Here is a 25650-nt window from a genome sequence, read left to right on the forward strand (position 1 = left end):
TTCAGTTCCTCATTTTTTTTCCCCCAGGTTAAAGTCCGTTCTATAGCTTGTAATATGTTAACTCTTTTTGATGTAATCTTTCTACCCGTCTCATTTTGTTGGCTGTATTAAGACTCATTAGTTTGTGGACTTAACATTGGATAATACAGCATCCTTAACAATTATAATGGTAAATGTACTAAGATGATCTGGAGCATATTCTTTGTACTTTCGTATCATTATAAATAAATGTGTATCTGCTTTTTATTTATTACTTTTATGAATTTACTTTTCTTCTAGTGCCTATGTTGAAAAATATCTACTGGAGAAGTCCAGGCTTGTTTATCAAGAGCATAATGAACGGTATGTATTTTTATTTGTATAATTTTATCAAGTTAGCATTAATAGTGTACAGATTGACTTTTAGTTAATTTGTATATTAAGACCTTGAATTCAGGGCTAGGGATATAGCTCAGTTGGTAGAGTGCTTGCCTTGCATGCACAAGACCTTGGTTCACACCCCAGCACCCCCCCCCCAAAAAAAAGAAGACCCTTGAATTCACTTAACACCATGTGTAGTTTTACATGTAATTGTTATTTTTTTCGTGAATAGAATTCTGTGGATTTTCAGAGGTTGTTAGGTGATTTGTTTTTAAATATATTTTAATTGTAGAGGGACACAATACCTTTATTTTATTTATTTATTTTTATGTGGTTCTGAGGATTGAACCCAAGTGTCTCACATGTGCTAGGCAAGCACTTTACCTTTGAGCTATAATTCCAGTCCCTATTAGGTGATTTTATTGGTATGTAGAATTATTGCTTTTTCTAAATTTTTGGCAAACCATCAGAATAGGAAAACCATTTCTTAGGTGATAAAACCTTTTCTTTGTTTCTAATTGTTGTTTTTCTAATTTGAAAAAAGATTCTCAATAGAGCACTTAATTCAGTTACAATATTTGAGGAATATGGGACTTTAGACATGATATATGTGTTATCATTCATATGAAGAAACCAAGTATGAAAGAGAAATGCTTTGCTTCATAATATAGTGAGACAAAATAAAGTTAAGATCTAAAGTTTGAAGTTAAGTAGACACACATTAAAAATCTTTGACTCAGGCATCTCACTTTACTCTTAGGCATTTATTCCCATTTTATACATGGAAAACTATTCTAGAGTTGTTTAGAGGATTAATTGAAATTTAAAAAATGCTTATTGAGTGGTCCTCGTATATAATAAAAGTTCAGTAATTAATGGTAACATTGTCTTAATGAATTACAGGCAGGATTAGGATAAGAAGTCTGGCTTTTCAGTTATTTTGTATTTATTTTGTGGCTAGCAGAAATAGAGGATATTGGAATTAGAGGTGTTTCAAAACAAAGGGAGAGGACTGTAAGAATAGCTTAGTGGTAAGAGCATATGCTTAGCATATACCAGGCCCTAGCACCAAGAAGTGGAAAAAAGGAGGAAGTTTTAGGAAGAGAGTAGCTTCATAAAGGCTTATGGGGCTTAGCAGGTGCTGCTATTAGGAGGTTATTAGTAAATTTTTCTGATTAGTTCCATGAGGGTGAGTAATATCTTTTGTTCTTCTGTCATGCTCAGTTAACACATTGTCTAGCATATAGTAGGCACTGAAATATCTGTTGAATGAATAAAATAATGATCCCTAAGGCCTCTTCCAGCTAAAAACAGTATAAAGTGAGAGGCATTTATTTATGGACTAAACATTATCTAAGTGTTGTTCACTATGATCAAATCAAACAGATGGCTCCATTCCAAGTTTAGTTAGAACTTGGTTCATATCAATTAATTAGTACTCCCCTGTATTAAGGGTTGAACTCAAGGTATGAGCACATCCCTAGACCACCCCCCCACTATTTTTTTTTTTTTTTTACTGGGGAGCTTAATCATTGAGCTATATCTCATCCTTTTTGAGAAAGGTTGTTGAGGCTGGCCTCAAACTGTGATCCTCCTGCCTCAGCCTCCCAAGTTGCTCAGATTATAGGAATATACATTTTAATGGAATGGTGGGGATATCAGCCTGCTTTCCTGGTTTTAGAAATGAATGGGAGGTAAAGATCCAGATTTACAAACCGATTCTCTGACACCTTGATGGATTTGATTTGCAGTTACATGCACATACAAGCCTTATGATATGTTGTTATATTTGGCTTGCTATTATTTTGCTGTGAATTTTTCTGCCTATTGCTCTAAGTTTTTTTTTTTTTGTGATGTCTTTTTCTATTTTGATATTAGGGTAGTAGTACACTGGTTCATAGAATAAAATGGAAACTGTACCCTTTTATAATATTTTGGAAAGGCTTGTGAAGAATTGGGTTCTTTAAATGTTTGGTAGAATTCACCAACAAAGTCATCTGGTTCTGGGCTTTCATTTATGTAAAGTTTTGATTTCTAATTCAAACAATTTGGTTGTTATGGATATATTCAGACTATTTCTTCTTTAGACAGATTTAGTAGTTTGCATCTTTCTAGAAATTTGTCCATTTTATCTAGGTTATCAACTTGTTAAACAAATTTTGTTTATAGTATCTCTTACAATCTTTTGTTTCTAAATTTGAATCTCTTACCTGCCAGCCTTATCTTTCTTCCTGTTTCTCTTGCTCTCATATCATTTTAAAGTTTTTCATTTTATGGATCTTTGCAAGAAACCTATTTTTTTTTGTCTCATTGATGTCCTCTATTTTCCTGTTTTATTTATTTGTGCTCTGATGCTTATTTTATCTCTTCTGCTTGCATTTGGTTTAGAATGTTGCTTTTTTCCTAGTTTCTTAAGGTAGATAGTTAGGTTATAGATTTGAGATTTTTCTTTTTTTTTAATATTTTTTTTAGTTGGAGTTGGACACAATACCTTTATTTTTATTTGTTTTTATCTTTATGTGGTGCTGAGAATCGAACCCAACACCTTGCAAGTGCTAGGCGAGTGCTCTACCGCTGAGACATGGTCTCAGCCCCATATTTTTCTTTTAATACAGGTTTACAGGTATAAATCACTGTTTTAATCAGCTTTTTCACTTCTTTGACTAAAAGATCCAACCAGAACAACTGTAGAGAAGCAGAAATTTATTTGGGGGCTTAGGGTTTCAGAGGACTTAGTCCATAGGCAGCTGGCTTCATTCCTTGGGGCTCAAGGAGAGGTTAAACATCATGGCAGAAGAGTGTGGCAGAGGGAAGCAGCTCACATGATGATCAGGAGAGGGATAGAAACGCACCCCCCCCCCATACAAAATACTTAACTCAAAGGCACACTCCTAGAGACCCACCTCCTCTAGTCACACCCTACACACCTACAGTTACCACTCAATTAATCTCATTAAGGGATTATTTCATGGATTGGGTTAAGACTCTCATAACCCAATCATTTCTCTTCTAAACCTCTTTCAGCGCCTCACACATGAGCTTTTAGGGGATACCTCACATACAAACCATTAACACATTGCTTCAGCTATTTCCCCTGTTTTGGCATGTAGTTGGCTCTCTGTATCCATGTGTTCTACATCTATGGATTAATCAATCTTAGTTTGAAAATATTTGGGAAAAATTTGCATCTGTACTGAAAATATGCAGTTTTTTCATTATTCTTTAAATATTATAGTAATGCAACTATTTTTCTTACATTGTATTAGGTATTATGCTGAGGGATGATTTAAAGTATATTGGAAGATGTACATGTTTTATATGCAAATTGTATGCTATTTTATTATATAATGGACTTGAACATCTTCAGATTTTGGTATCTGGAGGTGAAGGGGTATTTTAGAACTAATCCTTGATAGATACTAAGGGGTATTAATATTTTTGTGGATCTGAAAGTATTTCCTTTGTGATTTCTTCTTGAATCCATTGGTTATTTATGAGAGTGTTATTTCATTTCCACATATTTGTGAATTTTAGAGATTTCTGCTTTTGATTTCTAATTTTATTGTGAAGTGGTTGAAGTGGGTGTTGTATGATTTCAGTTTCCTTAATTGAGACTTATTTTATGGTCTGACATATGGTTTATCCTGGAGAATGTTTCATGTGAACTCAAGAAAATGTATATCCTTCTCTTGGAAAGTGTTCTATAGATGATTGTTAGGTAGTATTTTTCAGTCTTTTTTCCTATTGATCTTTTGTCTGGTTATTCATCCATTATTGAAATTGGAGTATTAAAGCCTCTCATCATTGTTGAGTTGTCTATTTCTTCCTTTGGTTCTTTCCACTTTTTGCCTTATATATTTTTGGGCTCAGCTTAAGATGCATTTATATTTAGAATTATTGTATCTTGATGGATTTGTCTTACGTGTCTAGGAACAAATTTTGTTTAAAAGTCTTATTTCATCCAGTATTAGTGTAGATACTCCAGCTTTCTTTTGGTTACTATTTGCAAGTTATATATAGGAAGTTTGGAAATTTATATTTTTTATATATTTTCAACTTATTTGTCTTTGAATCTCAAGAGTGTATCCTATAGGTAACATGTAGTTTGATTAAGTTTTGTTTTTAATCCTTTGCCAGTTATCTGCTTTTGGATAGAATGTATAGTCCACTTCTATTTCATGTAATTACTGTTACAGTAGGATATTCTTATGCTCTTTGTTTTCTGTATGTGTTATGATATTTTTCTTCATCTATTTTCCTAGTACTGGTATTGTGTTAAGTAAATATTTTTTATGGTACCATTTTATTTCTGTTGGTATTTATTTTATTCAGTAAATTTTTAGTGGTTTCCCTGGGGATTATAGTTAATATCTGAATTTGTAACAGTTGTGTTTGGATTAATAACAACTAAATTTTGACAGTGTACAAAAAATTGTATTTCTGTTGATCTGTTCTTTCCCATTTTGTGCTGTTATTTTCATGCAGATTACATATTTACAATGGTACATTCATTAACACAGATTTCATAATTATTGCTCAGTGCGGTTTAAGTTTATTAGAAAAGCATTACAAACAAAAATATATGCTTTCTTTTAAATTTACCTATGTAGTTACTTTTACCAGTGTTTTTATTATTTCTTTATGTTTAGTTAAATCTTCCTTAATACCTTTTAAGGGGCTGGAGTTGTGGCTCAGCTTAGAGTGTTCACCTACCATGTGTGAGGCCCTGGGTTCAATCCTCAGAACCACATATACAATAGATAGATAGATACATACATACATACATACATACATACATACATAAATATCCAACTACAACTAAAAAATAAATATTTAAAAAAATACCCTTTTAATTCAGCCAGAAAAACTCCCCTTAATATTTTTTGCAGGGCCCAACAGCTAACTATGGAATCTTAGTTTTTGTATATTTGAGAACCTTTTAATTTCTCTATGATACTTAAAGGATAATTTCCTGAATACATAATTGGTGGTTGACAGGTTTTTTTTCCCCTTAAAGCACTTTGACTGTGTTATCCCTTTACCATAGTTCCTTATGACAAACTAGCTGTCAATCTTATTTTAGAATATTTTGATGAGCTATAATGCTTTGGTGCTTCCAATTTTTTTTGACTTTATCTTTCAACAGTTTTGGTTTGCATAGGTGTGAAATTTTTTGAGTTTATCCTCCCTGGAATTTGTTGAGTTTCTTGGATGTTGAATTATCTTTTTGCAGCTGTGACAAATATACCTGGAAAGAACAACTTAGAGGAAGAAAAATAATATTTAGCTCATGATTTCAAAGGTTTCAGTTCATGGTTGGCTGGCTCCATTGCTTTGGACCTGAGGAGAGACCCAGTATCAGTGTCAGAAGGGTGTGGTGGAGGAAAGCTGGCAGGAACAGAGAAGAGGGAGAGAAAGAAAGGAAGACAGGCGCAGCATGCACAGACATTTGCGCGATGGTGCAAGATAAGAAATTCCCTTCTAGAGCACACTCTCAGTGACTTATTTCGTTTAATTTTGCCCCAGCACCTATGTTTCCACCACTTTCATTCAGCTATTAATGGTATAAACCACTTGTGAAGTTGGAGCCCTCTTGATCCAATCACTTCCCAACAGCCTCACCTGTAAATATTGCTACATTGGGAATAAAGCCTTCAACACATAAGTCTTGGGGGTTACATTCAAGTTCCAAACCTAAGAGATGTGCAGATTGTTTTCCATCACAAGGGGTAGTTTTTGCCAATTATTTTTAAAATATTGTTTCTGCACCCTTTCTTTTCTTACACTGGGCTTCTCGTTATATGTATATTGTATAATATATAATATATATATATATATTGTTCTTTTTAATGATGGACTATCTGAGACTGTTCATTTTTCTTCATTTTTGTTCTTCTTCAGACTAGTCTGATTGACCTTTCTTCCTTCAAGTTCAATGATTCTTTCAAGTTCACCAATTATTTATTCTGCCTATTCATATCTATTATTGAACTCAGCAAACATTTTACAAAAATTTTTATTTCAATTATATCTTTCAATTCCAAAATTTCTTTTTGATTATTTTCTTAAATAGTCTATTTGTTGATATTTTTGTTATACTTTATTTCACTAAATAGGATTTTCTTTAGTCTTTGGTTATATTTAAAATAGTTGTTTAACAGCATACTGTAGTGATAGAGCCACATCAGTGTTAATAGCAGTGCAACTCAAAATAGCCAAGTTATGAAACCAGTTCAGTGGCCACCAGTAAGGTGGCTGAGTAAAAGAAATAAAGAAAGAAAGAAAGAAAGAAAGAAAATGAACTTATAGCATTTGGTGATAAATGGATGGAACTGGATAACATGGTAAGTGAAATAAGCCAGTCTCAGAAAATCAAGGGTTGAATATTCTCTCTTATATGCCGAAGGTGGAGCAAAGTATGGGGAAGAAGTGTGTTGGGGGGGTTTGCTACCATATCAATAGAGAGGGAAGATCAGAGGAGTAGAAAGAAATTTAAGGGGAAGAAGGAGGGACAGGAAAGGGGAGGAAATGCACAAGGAATTTGACAAAATTATGCAGTGTACATGTATAAATATATCACCATGAATTTCATTTTTATATATATCTCTAAAACATTAATTAAAAACATATAAGTGATTGCGAGGTAGACTCGTAGAGGAGAAGAAGCAGAATAGAGGAGGCGGGCAGGGTGGGTACTAGAGGCTGAAATGGAATAAATTAAATTCCATGCATGTTTTACTATGTAAAAATGAACCTAATATTATTTACAACTATAATGGACCAATAAAAGGAAAAAAAGGACTGGGGGATATAGCTCACTTGGTAGAGTGTTTGCTTTGCATGTAGAAGGCCCTGGGTTCAATCCCCAGCACCACACACACACACACATAAAAAAGGAAAAAAATAGCTGATTAAAATCTTGTGATAAGGGCTGGGGATGTGGCTCAAGCGGTAGTGCGCTCGCCTAGCATGCGTGCGGCCCGGGTTCGATCCTCAGCACCACATACCAACAAAGATGTTGTGTCCGCCGAGAACTAAAAAATAAATATTAAAAATTCTCTCTCTCTCTCTCTCTCCTCTCTCACTCTCTCTTTAAAAAAAAAATCTTGTGATAAGTATAATGTCTAGGATTTCTTAGAGACAATTACTAATGATTTTTTTCTCCTTTTTCTACTTTGCTATATTTTCTTATTCCTCTGCGTGTGTCATAATTTTTTATTGAAAATTGGACATTTTAAATCATATAATGTAGCAACCCTGGAGATGGATTTTTCCTCTCTCAGGTTTTGTAATTGTTTTTATTTCTGTTTGATTATTTCATGACTTTCCAACTTTGTAAAATTTGTATTCTTTTTTGAGTGTGATCATTGAGTGCTATTTCACTTAGTTGTCAGGTAATGATTGGACAGAGATTTCTTTAAATGTTTGGAAATAAATAAGTCTTCTACTCTTCGCCACAAGGCTCTCTTGTATCTGATGAAGGTTGTGCCTTCAATACTCAGCTGCTAGGCATATTTTAAATCCACCTTAGTCTTTATTTCTTGCTTGTCCAGACCTTCAAGGTTAGATAGAGTTGAGAGTTTGTACCTCAACTGGTCTTTGTACATACAATCGTAGTCTAGTACACAGCTTATGCATGTGTTTGGTCTCTTTGATTGCCAGAAATATATTGGAACTTTTGACCTTAAGTTTTTTTTTTTTTTTGGTTAACCTCTTATTTACCCCAACAATGTGAATTCCATCAGGTCATATAAAAAGAGACTTGAATATGGCTTCTTTGAGGGAAAACCAGACAGTTAGAATATTGGTATTTAGGGAATGAGTCCTTGAATAAGCTTCAACCCTGTTACATCCCTTCTGGTGGTTGCCAGTCTTCTGGTGGCCACCATAATTGCAGGCTGTTGGTTTTCAAGACTACTGATGAATTGGTGAAATTGCAATTTTTGGGGTCTGGGAGTACTGAGGATTGACTCAGAGGCACTCAACCACTGAGCCACATCCTCAGCCTTATTTTGTATTTTATTAAGAGACAGGGTCTCATTGAGTTGCTTGGTGCCTTGCTTTTGCATTGAACTTGCAGTTCTCCTGCCTCAGCCTCATGGAGCAGCTGGGATTACAGGCATATGCCACCATGAGTGGTGATAGTTGCAATTTTTAAAAAATTTACAAAGTTATGAAGAAGTTAATTCTGACAAATTTGCAAGTTTTCTCATTTGTTATAAGAACGACATTTTGCTACCTTTGTTCCTCTCCTTTACATTCTGAACCTAAAACATCATTCTCTTTTGTAGGAAAACTTAAATATTGAATCCATTACATTTGTATTAAAAATTAAGCCCTTCTAATTCATTTTACTAAATAATGTTTCCTCATTTTTCCTGTTAAATGATTACTGTAAATCCCATGTTCATTTTATAAGGCTTTACTTTTCTTTGTTTCCAATAGGAACTATCATGTATTCTATTACCTTCTGGCAGGAGCAAGTGAAGAAGAAAGGTTAGCATTTCATCTTAAACAGCCAGAGGAATATCATTATCTCAATCAGGTGAGATATTCAAGAAAAGCATTTTGAAATGTAGGGCATGATTAAATTTTCATCTTTGAAGAAAGCTTTTATTTCCTAGTCCTTTCTTTCTGAAACCTGGTAATGGATATTAACTAGCATTTTCATACATACAATTTAAAAATTTATATGATGCAATTTTCAAATATACAAATTATCATCACCCTTGTGTGTTAAAAATTAGTTATATGTACTCTTTCTGTGTTTTGTGATGGAATATAATAAGTTGCTTATTGGTACTTCCATATGAGAAATGTGATTTTGTCAAAGTGATTTACTTTTTACAGAGTAATGATTGTTCTTTATAAAGGGATTACCTGAAACTTGATTTGCATGTTTTACAGTCTTAATGCAACTACCTCTTTGCAGGATGTTATGACACTGACTTAAGAGTTTGACTTTACAATTTAATGAATTTTTTTTTAAAAAAAAAAATTTAGTGTGAAATTCCTCTAACTGTGTGTGGTGACACATACCTGCAGCCTCAGATAGGAGGATTTCAAGTTCAAGCCCAGCTTGGGCAAAATAGTGAGACCTTGTCTCATTTTTAGAATGAGACAAAAAAGGAAAAAAATTTGAAAGGCAAATGAATTAAAGAATTTAAATGTTTCTTTAAAATTCAATATTTACCCCTAAGCTTCCAAAATAAGGAGTGATTCTCAGAATTTTCATAACATTGATTTCTCTAATTTTATTTCTCATATTAACAAAAATTGTAAAACCAGTACTAATGGAATTGCTATAACGGGACCATTTAATAGATTGTCTCTCCTTATTTTTTGTTTGATGCAAAATATAATGTCTATGGAAAAAATTTCTTTATGGTAATTAAAAAATACAAATGTAGATTTTTTTAAATTAATTAATTCTTTAATGATGACTCAAAGATTATAGGTTGTATTTAGTGTTATGAAAGTAACACCTTAGATTTTTCCTAAGAGTGTACTGTATAACTCATATTTCTTAATCTTGAAATTACATGTTAATATAATTTTCCTTAGCTTTATATTAATATATCAAGAATTTCAAAGTTATTCAAAATACCATTTATATATGATATAATAATAGACATTTTTACCAGGCAGAATTAAGAAAATTTTAAAAAATTGCCAATTCTGTTTCTGAGTTTTTTCCCTTCTCTGTTTAAATTACTTGCTTGGTATTTGGGAGATTAAATATTTTCTTCTTTGCAAGGTAGTAATCATCCATAAATGAGTTGATAGTTGTTAGTAGTAGGAAATCCAGATTTCTATTTCCTTCTAATATCAGTATTCATAGAATGTGGGAATCATCAGTTGATGAATATCAGAGTCAGTGGACAGTAGCATATATGGGTTCGACAGAATAATATATGATCTCCCATGATCTGAATGCTTTTTTCTTATTTTATATTGCTATACAAAGTAACTTCTATTTAGATAGCAGTAGTGCTACCTGCATATAACATCTAAGAGATTGTTAGAGAAGTGTACCATTACTTAATAACTTCTGCCTAACTAATCTGCCTTACTTTCAGATAACAAAGAAACCCCTCAGACAGAGCTGGGATGATTATTGCTATGACTATGAGCCGGTCAGTACAAGTACCTAAATATTATGTGTTCCTGTTAAAAGGCCTTCATGTTGCTTATTTATATACATCTTGAAAACAGTGTAGGAAAGAAGATCAGTCAGTATTTGATTTCTCTGAATGATTGATTTATATGTATATGGTTTGATTAAAAACCAGTTTACAATTTTGGATATTTTTAAAATTTGCTAATGTTTAATCTACATTTAGTATTTATTTTGATAATGAACTGCAGCATTGTTATGGATCTGTATGAATTATGTTATTTTCTCTGAGATTTTTAAAAATTACTATTTAGCTGTTTTATTACACCACATATATTATGAGTAGTGATTATTTATTTTAAAAAAATTACGTTATTCCTGTTTCCTGTACCAACAATCTTTGCACAAAACGAATGCATGTATATTTTTCTTCTTTTTAAAAATTGCATAACAGGCTACTTGGGTTAATAAAATGTTTAAAAAATTAAGTATTGAAATTCCTATAAGATTTTTAGGGTTTAAATTGAATTATTTAAGGGCTGGGGATGTGGCTCAAGCGGTAGCGCGCTCGCCTGTCATGTATGCGGCCCGGGTTCGATCCTCAGCACCACATACAAACAAAGATATTGTGTCTGCCAAAAACTAAAAAAAAAAATTAAAAAATTCTCTCTCTCTCTCTGTCTCTCTCTCTCTCTGTCTCTCTCTCTCTCTCTCTCTCTCTCTCTTTCTCTCTCTCTTAAAAAAAGAAAAAAATTGAGTTATTTAAGGACATATAAAATGTAATAAAAATGGTTAAATTGAGCTTTACTTGTTACATTTTATAAAGACAAGTTTCTAGCTGTAAAAAGAACACAAAACTTGTTGATTCAGTTTTTAATTAGATCAGATGTAAAGGCTAAAAACACAGATACATCTACTATGTTTATTAATAACTAATGAATTAAATTATTAAATTTATTCCTGGAAGCATAACATGTCTTAGTCCTTGCTTTAAAAATCCACAGCTTTAATTCTTACTGCATGTGATTATAAATTCCACTAATTGCAAAAGTAGTCTGTTTTCTGGGGCTGGGGTTGTGGCTCATCAGTAGAGTGTTTGCCTAGCATGAGCAAGGCCCTGGGTTTGATCCTTAGCACCACATAAAAATAAATAAATAAAATAAACTACAACTAAAAAATAAATATTAAAAAAAGTAGTCTGTTTTTGCTTTAGAATGACCAATCTGTGTAGATATTAATTTTTATCTTAGGTAAAGTTTAATTACATTACCATTTCACAATCAAGAAAAGTTTGGTTTTAGATATAACATTTTGAGAAATAAATTATATACATTTAAATTTATAAAATTCTGATGAATTTTAATAGACAAATTTTAAGTTGTTTTGCCATTGTTACGATGTTCCTCCTTTCCATCTTTCCCTTATTACATCAAGTGAATTGGTTATCTTTGGAATGTAGGCAGGACAGGAACTGATCTACATTTTTTCAGAGATGATGTAAGTTAATGTTTAAAAATTTGGGCTCTGAAGTAAAGTACCTCCATTTAACTAGTTTTGAGATCGTCAGAAAGGTTGCTTAATTTTTTCATTCTCATCTTAAGGGGAAATATTAATTTGAACAATGCATATGAAAAGCTTGATAGAATTCTGAACACTAAGTGCAGAAAAACTGGTTGTTACTGTTTGCTGCCATCACTGAAATTGTTATCCATCTTTTCTCTTGAGAAGATTTTTATGACCTTAATCTCCTAATCTTTTAATATTGCTTTCATCAATATTCTCCTGCTGTTTTAGTTTGAACTTTGATTATGTTCTGATTCTTATTCTTACAAGTTGGTTAATAAATCAGTCAGTCATTCTGAAAATCCTGTAGTTTTAGCCTGTTAGCTCTTATCTCTGGTACATTTGGGAACAAGCTAAACTTTCTTTTCGTATGAGTTCCTAGAATTTATATAACTAGCATTATATCCTGAGAGGATTGTTGAAGGACCGTTCTACCATTTGTGCATGATGTACTCTGCATGATGTATATATTTTGTAATGTTATATGAGGGCTCCCAAGGGAACCTATAGTGAGAAAATTTATTTTTTATCAGGTAACTGTTGTGAGCTAATGAATGGTGATTTAATTCCTTTTAAGGTTACCCCTATTAAGTAAGTGGCTTTAGGGTTGTAGGGAAGAGAACACAGGATTTGGAAGTGGTTTATAAGATTTTGACTTTGGGCAAGTTTTTAAAATTCTAAATGTTTTCTTGTCTATAAATGTATATTAATTAATTACCTCTGTGTTCTGAGGATTTAGTGCAATTATACATATCAAGTAGATATTTAGTAAGTACAGATTTTCCATATTCAAATGGTATAATCTACTTAAACGGAAGTTATTTTTATTGCTGTTAACAGGTTTAACCTTTGTTTTCTCAGTTGTAAAATGTGGAAAATAAATACTGATATCATTTTGTTTGATGTCTACTATCATTCTTTAAAGCTGGTCTATCAATATAACCGGTCATTAGTATAAATGGTCAGTTTCACCTGATTGTTTTATTTATCTGAACTAAGCCTGGAATTTTAGGGTTGAAATACGAGGTAGGATTTTAAGATTAAATGATTATGTATTTACTTCAGTAATTCCTCTTGGGGTTGACTTGATGCTTGAGATCTGCAATGAATAAGACAGATTCATTGAGTTCTTTATGGATCATTACCTAGGAAAATAGGCATTTATAAGCACAAATGTAAGAGGTGTTTGACTCTGTAAGTACAAAGTAATGTGAGAACATGTAGTAAAAAGGTTTTAAAGATTTAGATTATCTACACTGTGTAACTGTTTGTTTTGGGAACTGAAATGTAAAGGTTAAATAAAATAATGTTTTTACTGCTACTCCATAACTTTTTTACTGACTCATATGTACTTTTTGAGAATTTCATAAAAACCTTTACGTGTATTTCTTTCTTTCTTTGCTTGATTGTCATGTTATTTTTATTCTTTCCTTAGAAACTGTGAAATAATAGAAATATAGCTAATAACATAATACATAATATAAAATGCTTCATATTATGTAAATCTATGATCTTATTCTCAGTTACATTACCGCCTGTTCTAAGATTTATTTTTGTATCATCAGGATTTAGTTCAGTGCCTTGAATATGATGGGTACTTGTTAAATTTTATTTGTCGAATAAATAACATTTGCTCGTAGACTTGAGCTCTCTTAAATAATATGAGTCTCTTAATTCTTCAGAATTAGTTAAAATCAAACTTGGTATTAACATACCCTGTAAGAACCTATAACACTCTATTTTAAGTAATTTTTGAGATTTTTGTCTTGATAATTGTGAAAGGGGGAGAAAAGGTAACTTACTGGTATTTTTGTAGGTATGTGTTTACTTTGCATACCTCTATAGTCAGATAGGAAATATAATGAATCCAGGTATGTATGAGTAGTCTACAAGTTTTAATTTGCATTTACACATACATGTACTTATCTTAAATTACCATGTTTCTTAATGGTCTACATTATTTAATAGATAATTTTGATTTTTTTCTCTTTTTATCTAACGCAGAATTGCTTCTCGGTGGAGGGAGAAGATTTGAGACATGACTTTGAACGCTTGCAACTGGCCATGGAAATGGTAGGATTTCTTCCGAAGACAAGAAGACAGTGAGTTTATTTCTTGTATTCTTATATCCTCAGTAGAGAATAAATCACTACATACATGTCTTTGAAAGATTTTTTTTTTGTGTGTGTGTGTGTGTGTGTGTGTGTACTGAGGATTGAACCTAGCTACATCCCCACTCTTTCATAATTTTTATTTTGAAACAGGATCTCACTAAGTTGCTGAGGCTGATCTTGAATTTGTAATCGTCCTGCCTCACATTTACTGGGATTATAGGCATGTGCCATCACTCTTAGTTATTTCCTTTGATTCTTTCAAACAATTTTCTAACTATTGCCTCAGCTATTTTTTTTTTTTTTTGGTTGTAAGTTCTTTGAGAATCCAGAGAAAGCTGGAGCTCTTCTTTTTTGTAAAATGTACAGCCATAAACATTCATTGTGCCCCTGAACATAGCTATCCATGCACCTTACTTTAAAAAAACAACACAAACACATATAAAATTATTACTATATAATGCTACTTTTATAACTCCTCTTTTTCTGTATCAGTGATCTTACTGTTATGCATACCTGACAGCAAAACACAATTTAATTTTGGTATGCAAATTGAAACTTGTTTTCTTTAAAGCTCTGTTCATGTCCTGCCTTTTTTGAATGAAAAATTTCCATAATTGTGCTTTGTTATTACCTTCTGTATTTTAAAAATATCTGACCTATAGTATAGTTATTTATTGTCATCACCTAATATAAGGTTATATTCTTGAGGCTGGGGATATATAGCTCAGTTGGTAGAGTGCTTGCCTCGTATACACAAGTCCCTGTGTTCAATCTCCAGCACCACCACCAAGAAAGGTACTTTTTGAAAACAGGGATTCTTGTTCATGTTTTAAAATATTTTTTTATGTTGATTTATAGTTCTTTGGATTACTTATATGACATAATTGTTGATGGATCACATATTTGTGTGGGAGAGCATTAATGTGCTGATTATTAAACCCCAGATGTGGAAACAATATAGTTAGCTACCATATAAACTATCACTAAAAATAATTGTTGAAAAAGTGGGTCATGAATTTGTTATGTTTTTTGACCTCCATTAGTTTTTTTTTTTTTTTTTGTCATGGGGATTGAATTCAGGGGCACTTGACAGTGAGCCATATCCCCAGCCCTATTTTGTATTTTACTTAGAAAAAGAGTCTCACTGAGTTGCCTGGCATCCCGCTCTTTGCTGAGGCTGCCTGACTTGCATTAGTTTTTATGTTTCTGTTGATATTGAGTTTATTTTCTACTTTATTTCAGTAAACTTTAATGAATTATTCCTTTACAATGTATATTTTCTTTGAATCATTAGAGTGATTCAAACATTTAAAAATTTTATGTTATTTGAAAAATTAGACTCGTGAACTAGATGTTGATTCAAAGTATATCTGGTTCCTAAAGCAATATTTTTGTTTTATTTAGAATACTTCCTAATTTTAGGAAGACAAGTAGTTATTTTCAGCTGGTAAAGGTACAAAGAAAGGGCTTTTAAATGAAGTGATTAGCTGTGTTAAATGCCTCTGAAATGTCAGATAATGTCATATCTCTTCCTAGCTATGTGGAAGTCCTTGGTAACCTCTGAGATATATTAGGGGGTAGAAGATGCCAAATGTGGTACTAAGTAGGAGTAACAAGGTGAAAACAAGTGATTTAATATTTTACTAAGCTTACTTTGAAGAGAAGAACATGTTGAATCTCAGCAGTTTGTTTAAAATAAGAGAAAGATAAAAAATGAGAGTATTTTGATAGAAAGTTCTTCTAGTTTAGGTGAGAGAGAGTTAACTGGAGTCAATGGGATATAGTGCAAAGGTAGATGAATTGATTATTTCCTGGAGGAATATGTTCCACTGATAATAGGAACTAGGTACATGAGAGAGGATCCAGTTTAGAGTATTTCACAAAGGGATCTAATTATTAGATAATATACCACTCTGGCCTCATAATTAACAAAGAAAAAGCATTTTAAAACATGATTAATCATTAAAAAAATAGCCACAGATAACTGATAAAAATGCAAATTTTGATGCCTTTCCTTCACAGATTTTGTTTCAGTGTTTCTAAAATAGTATGGGGAAAATGTATTCCAGATAGAAACAATAGTATTTGTAAACACATGGAGTTGTTAAAATACTACAACAATTTCAGGCAAGAAATCTCTTGAGAGAAACAATATGTGAGGTGAATAGTGAGCCTACATCCTGGGAACAAATTTTTACCCCTTATACATCAGATAGAGCTCTAATCTTTAGGGTATACAAAGAACTCAAAAAGCTAAACACCAAAAAAACCCAAGTAACCCAGTCAACAAATGGGCCAAGGACCTGAACAGAAACTTCTCAGAAGATGATATACAATCAACAAGTACACAAAAAAATGCTCATCATCTCTAGCAATCAGAAATGCAAATTATAACTACTCTAAAATACCATCTCACTCCAGTAAGAATGGCACCCATTATGAAGCCAAACAACAACAACTGCTGGCGAGGATGCGGGGGGGTGGGGGGAGGTACATTCATACATTGCTGGTGGGACTGCAAATTGGTACAGCCAATTTGGAAAGCAGTATGGAGATTCCTTGAAAAGCTGGGAATGGAACCACCATTTGACCCAGCTATTCCTTTTCTCGGTCCATACCCAGAAGACCTAAAAACAGCATACTGCAGGGATACAGCTACATCAATATTTATAGCAGCACAATTAACAATAGCTAGACTGTGGAGCCAACCTAGATGCCCTTCAATGGATGAATGGATAAAAAAAATGTGTCATATATACACAATGGAATATTACTCAGCACCAAAAAATAACAAGATTATGGCATTTGGAGGGAAATGGATGGCATTAGAGCAGATTATGCTAAGTGAAGTTAACCAGTCTCAGAAAAGCAAATGCCATATGTCTTCTCTGATATAAGGGGGGTCACACAAAATGGGGTAGGGAGGAGGAGCATGGGAAGAGATTACCTCTAGATAGGGAAGAGAGGTTGGAGGGAAAGGGAGCGAAAAGGAGAATTGCATGGAAGGTGGAAGGAGACCCTCATCATTATACAAAATACATGTATGAAGATGTAAGGAAAAAAAAAAGAATAGTGTCACCTTAGATTGGGTAGAGAGAAGTGAGGGGAGGGGAAGGGATGGGGGGAAAGGAAGGATAGTAGAATGAAATAGACATTATTATTACTGTGTGTACATATGTGACTGCATGACCAATGTGATTCTGCAACCTGTACACTCAGAAAAATGAGAAATTATATCCCATCTGTTTCAAATGTTAAAAAAAAAAGATATCTCTTGAAACAACTACATAACAAGTGGTATAATACTGGAACTAAGGTCATGTATAGCACTTTGCAGTAAACAGTGACTTTTGATTTATTTGTAGTTATTCTCATGTTTCTTGTTTTTCTGAAAACTATTTGTACTGGTATTTTGCTTAGCAAGAATTTTAGAATGAAACAAGCTTTGAGAATGCACATTTTCAATTTGTAAGTTGTGCTTTTATTTTCACAGGATATTCTCTCTCCTCTCAGCAATACTACATTTGGGTAATATCTGCTATAAAAAGAAGACATACCGGGATGACTCCATTGATATCTGTAATCCTGAAGTTCTGCCTGTTGTATCAGAATTACTAGAAGTGAGTGATGACATTTTAACTAGAATGTAAAATTCTTTTTTGTGTAACTATTTTATAGATATATGTGGATTAATGCTTTTTATTAATGATTTTATTAGATATTCTTTTTTAATAGTGTTTCTAAAAGATGGAGTTCCTCCTGACATCTGCCTTACTTTACTATTGAGTGTGCCAGAATTTATAGACAGTTGTGGTTTCTCCTCTGCCTCTACTTGCTGCACACATTTATAATTACTCAGTTTGTTAGATAGGATGAATATTTCTACTCTAGACTTTATAATATTGTGGAAAAATTTACGTTTATTTTGCTTTTCCCAAATCTGAGATTTTTCTTCTCATAGTGAAGATTTTTGTTAGATTATTTTACTTAAAAATGGGGTTTTGGGGTAGGTGAGTAAAGATAACTGCTTTTTTCTTAATGGGTTGAATATAATTTGAATGTTCTCATCTTCTACTGATCTTTCAGATTCACCCTATAAGATGGAATGTTGTTTCTAACAGACCCTCTAATCTGACAGATCAAGGAAAAATATATGTATATTCTAACTTGTGTATATACACATATCTATAAATATTTCTATATGTAATCATCTGCATCTATATAAAGCTAAGCATGACTTCATACTGAAGTTTCTAAAAATCCATTCCTACATGAATCATTTAGTCTCTCACCTTGCATATCTATTAACTTCTCCTCAAACAATGAGAAACCTTTTTACACCCTCTGCCATCCATAAATGTGCAGTTAACAATGTTCTTTTGTAGTAGTTATTTGTGGAAAATAACTTTTTCATATTGAGTATAGTGCCTATGGACAGTTCTTTTTGTCTTTAGTCCTAGAGATTCCACTAGTTTCTAAAGTTGCTTAGATTGTCATCTTTTCCTATCTTCTTTCTTGAGATTTTTTTCTTATATTTGTCATACAGTTAGTAAAGACTCTTGTCATGGTCTTTCCTGGAATTTCCTAATGTCTTGATAATTAAAGAAATTTACATACATTACTCTGTGCTGAATGGGTTTGACAAGGACATGAAGCCAGGTATCCCCATTATAATGTTATACAGAATAGTTTTACAGGTCTAAAAATTTCTCTGTACTTGACCTATTCAACTCTTCTCTCTAAGTTGGTAACAACTTCTTATCATTTTCCTGGTGGTATAAATTTGTTCTTAACAGAATGTAATATAATGTAATTGCAGTGTAATTGGGATGATAGAGCATGTAGGTTTTCAGAATGATTTATTTTATTTAGTAATAGGTGTTTTAAGATTTATCCATTTTTTTTTTGTGGCTTGATAGTTCATTTCTTTTTACCTCTGGGTAATATTCCATTGTATGTGTGGGTATACTGCAGTATGTTTATCCATTCACTATTGGAGGAAGTCTTCTTTATTTCCAGTTTTTGGCAGTTAGAAATTATAGCTTACTGTGTGCCTTTTAGAAGTTGAAATATTAATATTTTCTAATCTTGGTTCATTTGCTACTTCATTGAGAGTAAACTTATTAAGTAGTCTAAACCAACTCTCTATGCATAGAACATCTCCTTCTAGTTGGTATAGTTTGGGTTTTGTAGTATAAAGTTAATTGTTTTCTAGTTGTGTCCGTTAGAAGGCTGCAGTGCTCTTGAAGAACCGTGGCCTTTTTCCTATTTATGTAAGCACAGCACGACACATGACTGGGCATTGCTTTTAGTTATAATGAAATGACATCCTGGAGAAAGGGGTAGGCAAAGGGAGTATCTTAAATTGGAACTAGACTCACTCATTGGAAAGAATTTTTATGGGGAGATAGACTGTGGTGCTATAAGATTATAATTTTGAAGGTCTGAAGGTCAGAGAACAAAGAATATTTCAATCAGGCACAGGTGATATTTTGGTCAAGCATTTGGTGGTGTTATAATACTGGACAAAATGACTGGTTGGTGTTATTTATATCCAGGCCTTCAGCAAGTATCAGAGCTTCTAGACCTAGTGAATTATTCCTTTTCTGGTGAGACAATGATAAGATAGTCCAGGCAACTTCAAAGAAAAAGGAGAAATCAAATTCTGAGAATTGGAATTACCAGTATCAAAGATGTGATTTGATAGCAGATCTTACTTTTAACCAAATTACTTAATCCAAACTACTTAAATTTATTCTTTTGTGTACTTTGGACTGGTTCTAGGACTGAAGGTTAGTATTAAATAGAAAGAAAATAGCTTCAAATTTGTCTACCATGATATACTGCCTGTAATTAGGTCTTAGAAATTATTTTAAAAATTGTTGGCCACTAGTTGTTTAAGATTGATAATAATTGAAGCCTTAAAGCTTTGGTGAACTGGCTTAACTTAAAATTTAAGCTCCTTAGTTAAAATTTAATATAATTTCCCATTTTCCTAAAGTGATTCAGTTCAGTGATAAACATAGGTAATTTTGAAGAATAGTTTAAAGGTAGTGATTTAATTTTACTTTTTCTAGTTTTTAAATTTGTTATCTCATGCAGCAATGAATATTTTTATTCTTTTGTATACTAAAGCCTATTTGGATAGATTTTGCTGGTGAGATTAAGTGAAATGTGAAAACTCTCCAGTAGATTTATTATAATTATGGAGGATGTTTTTTGTTTTTTTAGAACCATCATCATTACCAAAAGCTGTTCAGTTTTTATCAGATTTTGTATCCTGAGTATATTTTAACATCTGCTCAAATAATATAAAGAATGGGATTTTAATTTACATACAGTTTTTCAGTTAGATAAACATGAAATATTGTACATTGAATAGTGAATCTACTGGTGTTGGGTTTGTATTGATAACGTAAAAATTTTGAAAGTCATATGTGTATAACAAAATATTTAGGAAATTTTAGAGGTAGCTGATTCAAATATCAATAATTTATTAATATTTTCTTTAGGATGTTTACCAAATAAAATAAGATTAATGTGTTTTCTGTGGTTGTGCATGTGTATAGATCTATGTATTATCTCTGTCAGGCTTTAGTGCCAGCAGAAAGCCAATTCACCAAAATGACTTAGGTCATTTTCATTCTTTTTCCTGTTTTTAAAAGAAGGATCAATAGTGTGTTCTTGAAAGGTATGAGAGATCAACCTTATGAGAGTTTTATTGGATGCTTTTCCCATTTATTCCATGTTAATGAATTTTTTATTACTTTTCAAAGCTGATGTGAATTATTTTAATAATTTTTATTTTTCTAAGAAATCATATGTTAGACATCTAAAATTAATTATTTTTGATTTCCTTATAAATATTTTATTAATTTGAAATTTTTTCTCTTTTTGAATTTTGTTTCTCTCTTTTAAAAATTATTATTTTAAAATTATGAATTTGAATTTTTTCCCTCTTTTTGAATTTTGTTTTTCTCTTTTTTAAAAAAATTTTTAAAATACATGACAATAGTGAAATGCATTACACTCATTATTACCCATATGTTTCTCTTAATTTTTTCTTTTGTGTGAAAATTCAGACTTTATTATAAATGCTCTACTGTAAAAAATAATTCTAAAATTTGACTTTTTAATTTGATATTATATTTTTGAGATTTTTCAATTCTGATTTATATATTCTAGGTTCTTTTAACTCTTAAGATTTCATTGATAAAATACAATTTATATTTTTTCTGTTAGTGGGGATTGAGCTTGTTGAATTTTCTACTAATATTTATTCTTTAAAAAGATTTCTTGAGTCTACAGCATAGGTTTTTTTGTTGGTGGTGGTGGAGTTGGGGATCCTGGGCCTCTTACATGCTGTAAGCTGTGCTCTACCACTGATATATACTGCCACCTATTTTTAAATATTTATTTTGAATAATTGTAGAAATGTACCATATAATATACCTTTGGTTTTTTCTCGCATATTTTTCTTCTTACCTGTCTTAGTTTTGTTATTTTTTGAAACCCAGTATTCTTTGCATTTTTCAAAGTATTTTAAATATATCTATTAGGTTGGGTGCTTTGTATTTAAACTTCATTGTGCATTTTTAGTTTTACTGTTTTTTGTGAGGGTAATGTGCCTCAAATTATTTGCAGTTTTTGAAATTTGAGAATTGAGCAATGGATACTTTAAAAGAGGGCATATACATATTTTTTGGTGTTATATTTGCCAGATCTTTCCTGTTCAGTATGGTTCAAAATTATCCTTTCATGGCCAAGTTTAGTGATAGGTACATGCCTGTAATTTCATTGCTCAGGTTCAAGGCCAGCCTCAACAATTTAACAAAATCCTATTTTAAAAAATGAAATGGACTGGGGATGTGGCCTAGTGGTAAAGTGCACCTGGGTTCATTCCCCAGTACTTAAATAGCTGTGAAAGGATCTTTTTTTAATCTGACATAAATTGCTGATAGTGGGGATAATACTTGCTTCTATTATTTTATAACTCAGCATTTCCTTATAATGTAAAATTATTTTGCTTGACATGGTTAGATATTATGTTGTCTCCATAAATTTTTATGAATGTAATATTTTCATTACATATTCATGCTTTTATAAAATATCTTTGTTTTACCATTTTATCATCCTCAGTATTATAACATTTAAAGGCCTGATAAAACCAAATATAGTCAAGGTTTGAGGAAATAGAAGCTTTCAGTGTTACTGTTCAGAGAGCACATTGGTAAAAATTACATATAGGAGTTTGGTAATATCCTGTAAAGCTGAAAATGAGTATCTTATAAACTGATAATTTTATTTTTAAGTTTGTTTATTACAGGAACTCTTGAATTCATATGCAGGAATATTCATTGTAGTGTATTTTCCAGTTGTGCAAAATTGAAAGGAGTGTAAATGTGATTATAATTACAATAAATAGAAGACCATATTACACACAGGTATTATTGGTATGCTATATAGCAATTAAGTGAATAAGCTTAATCTAAATTATAAACATAATTATTATTATTATTTTTTATTTTATTTTATTTTTTATTGGTTATTCAAAACATTACAAAGATTGCAGAATCACATCGGTTACAAATCCACATTTTTACATAATGCCATAATAGTAACTTGTATTCTGCTACCTTTCCTATTCTCTACTATCCCCCCTCCCCTCCCCTCCCATCTTCTCTCTGTACCCCATCTACTGTAATTCATTTCTCTCCTTATTTTTTTCCCATTCCCCTCACAACCTCTTATATGTAATTTTGTATAACAATGAGGGTCTCCTTCCATTTCCATGCAATTTCCCTTTTCTCTCCCTTTCCCTCCTACCTCATGACTCTATTTAATGTTAATCTTTTCCTCCTGCTCATCCTCCCTGCTCTGTTCTTGGTTGCTCTCATTATATCAAAGAAGACATTTGGCATTTGTTTTTTAGGGATTGGCTAGCTTCACTTAGCATAATCTGCTCTAATGCCATCCACTTCCCTGCAAATTCCATGATTTTGTCATTTTTTAGTGCTGCGTAGTACTCCATTGTGTATAAATGCCACATTTTTTTTAATCCATTCATCTATTGAGGGGCATCGGGATTGGTTCCACAGTCTAGCTATTGTGAATTGTGCTGATGAACATCGATGTGGCAGTATCCCTGTAGTACGCTCTTTTAAGGTCTTCAGGGAATAGTCCAAGAAGGGCAATAGCTGGGTCAAATGGTGGTTCCATTCCCAGCTTTCCCAGGAATCTCCATACTGCTTTTCATTTTGGCCGCCCCAATTGGCAGTCCCACCAGCAAGGTACAAGAGTACCCCTTTCCCCACATCCTCGCCAGCACTTGTTGGTTGACTTCATAATGGCTGCCAATCTTACTGGAGTGAGATGGTATCTTAGGGTGGTTTTGATTTGCATTTCTCTGACTGCTAGAGATGGTGAGCATTTTTTCATGTACTTGTTGATTGATTGTATGTCCTCCTCTGAGAAGTGTCTGTTCAGTTCTTTGGCCCATTTGTTGATTGGGTTATTTGTTTTCTTATTGTTTAATTTTTTGAGTTCTTTGTATACTCTGGATATTAGGTCTCTATCTGAAGTGTGAGTAGTAAAGATTTGTTCCCATGATGTAGGCTCTCTGTTTACCTCTCTTATTGTTTCTCTTGCTGAGAAAAAACTTTTTAGTTTGAGTAAGTCCCATTTGTTGATTCTAGTTATTAACTCTTGTGCTATGGGTGTCCTATTAAGGAATTTGGAGCCCGATCCCACAATATGTAGGTTGGAGCCAACTTTTTCTTCTATCAGACGCAGAGTCTCTGATTTGATATCAAGGTCCTTGATCCATTTTGAGTTAACTTTTGTGCATGGAGAGAGAAGGGGATTCAGTTTTATTTTGTTGCATATGGATTTCCAGTTTTCCCAACACCATTTGTTAAAGATGCTATACTTCCTCCATTGCATGCTTTTAGCCCCTTTATCAAATATAACATAGTTGTAGTTTTGTGGATTGGTTTCTGTGTCCTCTATTCTGTACCATTGGTCCACCCGCCTGTTTTGGTACCAGTACCATGCTGTTTTTGTTACTATTGCTCTGTAGTATAGTTTGAAGTCTGGTATCGCTATACCGCCTGATTCACACTTCCTGCTTAGAGTTGTTTTTGCTATTCTGGGTCTTTTATTTTTCCATATGAATTTCATGATTGCTTTATCTATTTCTACAAGAAATGCCGTTGGGATTTTGATTGGCATTGTATTAAACCTATAGAGAACTTTTGGTAATATCGCCATTTTGATGATGTTAGTTCTGCCTATCCATGAACAGGGTATATTTTTCCATCTTCTAAGATCTTCTTCTATTTCTTTCTTTATGGTTCTGTAGTTTTCATTGTATAGGTCTTTCACCTCTTTTGTTAGGTTGATTCCCAAGTATTTTTTTTTTTTTTTGAGGGCATTGTGAATGGAGTGGTTGTCCTCATTTCCATTTCAGATGATTTGTCGGTGATATAGAGGAATGCCTTTGATTTATGCGTGTTGATTTTATATCCTGCCACTTTGCTGAATTCATTTATTAGCTCTAATAGTTTCTTTGTAGACCCTTTTGGGTCTGCTAGGTATAGAATCATGTCATCTGCAAATAGTGATAATTTAAGTTCTTCTTTTCCTATTTTTATGCCTTTAATTTCTTTCGTCTGTCTAATTGCTCTGGCCAGTGTTTCGAGAACTATGTTGAACAAAAGTGGTGAGAGAGGGCATCCCTGTCTTGTTCCAGATTTTAGAGGGAATGCCTTCAATTTTTCTCCATTCAGAATGATGCTAGCCTGAGGCTTAGCATAGATTGCTTTTACAGTGTTGAGGTATGTTCCTGTTATCCCTAGTTTTTCTAGAGTTTTGAACATAAAGGGATGCTGTACTTTGTCGAATGCTTTTTCCGCATCTATTGAGATGATCATATGGTTCTTATCTTTAAGTCTATTGATGGTGGTGAATAACATAAATTGATTTCCGTATACTGAACCAGCCTTGCAACCTGGGGATGAATCCTACTTGATCATGGTGCACAATTTTTTTGATATGTTTTTGAATCTGATTCACCAGAATTTTATTGAGGATTTTTGCATCTATGTTCATTAGAGATATTGGTCTGTAGTTTTCTTTCTTTGAAGTGTCTTTGTCTGGTTTAGGAATCAGGGTCATGTTGGCCTCGTAGAATGAATTTGGAAGTTCTCCCTCTTTTTCTATTTCCTGAAATAGCTTGAAAAGTATTGGTATTAATTCCTCTTTAAAGATTTTGTAAAACTCTGCTGTATACCCATCCGGTCCTGGGCTTTTCTTAGTTGGTAGTCTTTTGATGGTTTCTTCTATTTCCTCAATTGATATTGGTCTGTTTAGGTTGTGTATATCCTCCTGACTCAATCTGGGCAGATCATATGACTTAAGAAATTTATCGATGCCTTCACTATCTTCTCTTTTATTGGAGTATAAGGATTCAAAATAATTTCTGATTATCTTCTGTAT

The 25650-nt window shown here is 32.6% G+C and overlaps 1 protein-coding gene across 11 annotated transcripts in view; it reads left to right on the plus strand.

The window, feature by feature from the left end:
- Myo9a (myosin IXA) overlaps window positions 1-25650 on the plus strand; it is a 293301-nt gene that overhangs the window by 93826 nt on the left and 173825 nt on the right. For all 11 annotated transcript variants that reach the window (XM_021727982.3, XM_040275557.2, XM_078049353.1 and 8 more), the window contains exons 4-8: window positions 280-342; window positions 8806-8905; window positions 10440-10496; window positions 14045-14142; window positions 17648-17774. In XM_021727982.3, coding sequence (XP_021583657.1) covers window positions 280-342; window positions 8806-8905; window positions 10440-10496; window positions 14045-14142; window positions 17648-17774 — 445 coding nt within the window. The remainder of the gene's footprint in view (window positions 1-279; window positions 343-8805; window positions 8906-10439; window positions 10497-14044; window positions 14143-17647; window positions 17775-25650) is intronic.

Source organism: Ictidomys tridecemlineatus, chromosome 5 (assembly GCF_052094955.1).
Source record: "Ictidomys tridecemlineatus isolate mIctTri1 chromosome 5, mIctTri1.hap1, whole genome shotgun sequence".
Taxonomy (NCBI): Eukaryota; Metazoa; Chordata; class Mammalia; order Rodentia; family Sciuridae; genus Ictidomys; species Ictidomys tridecemlineatus.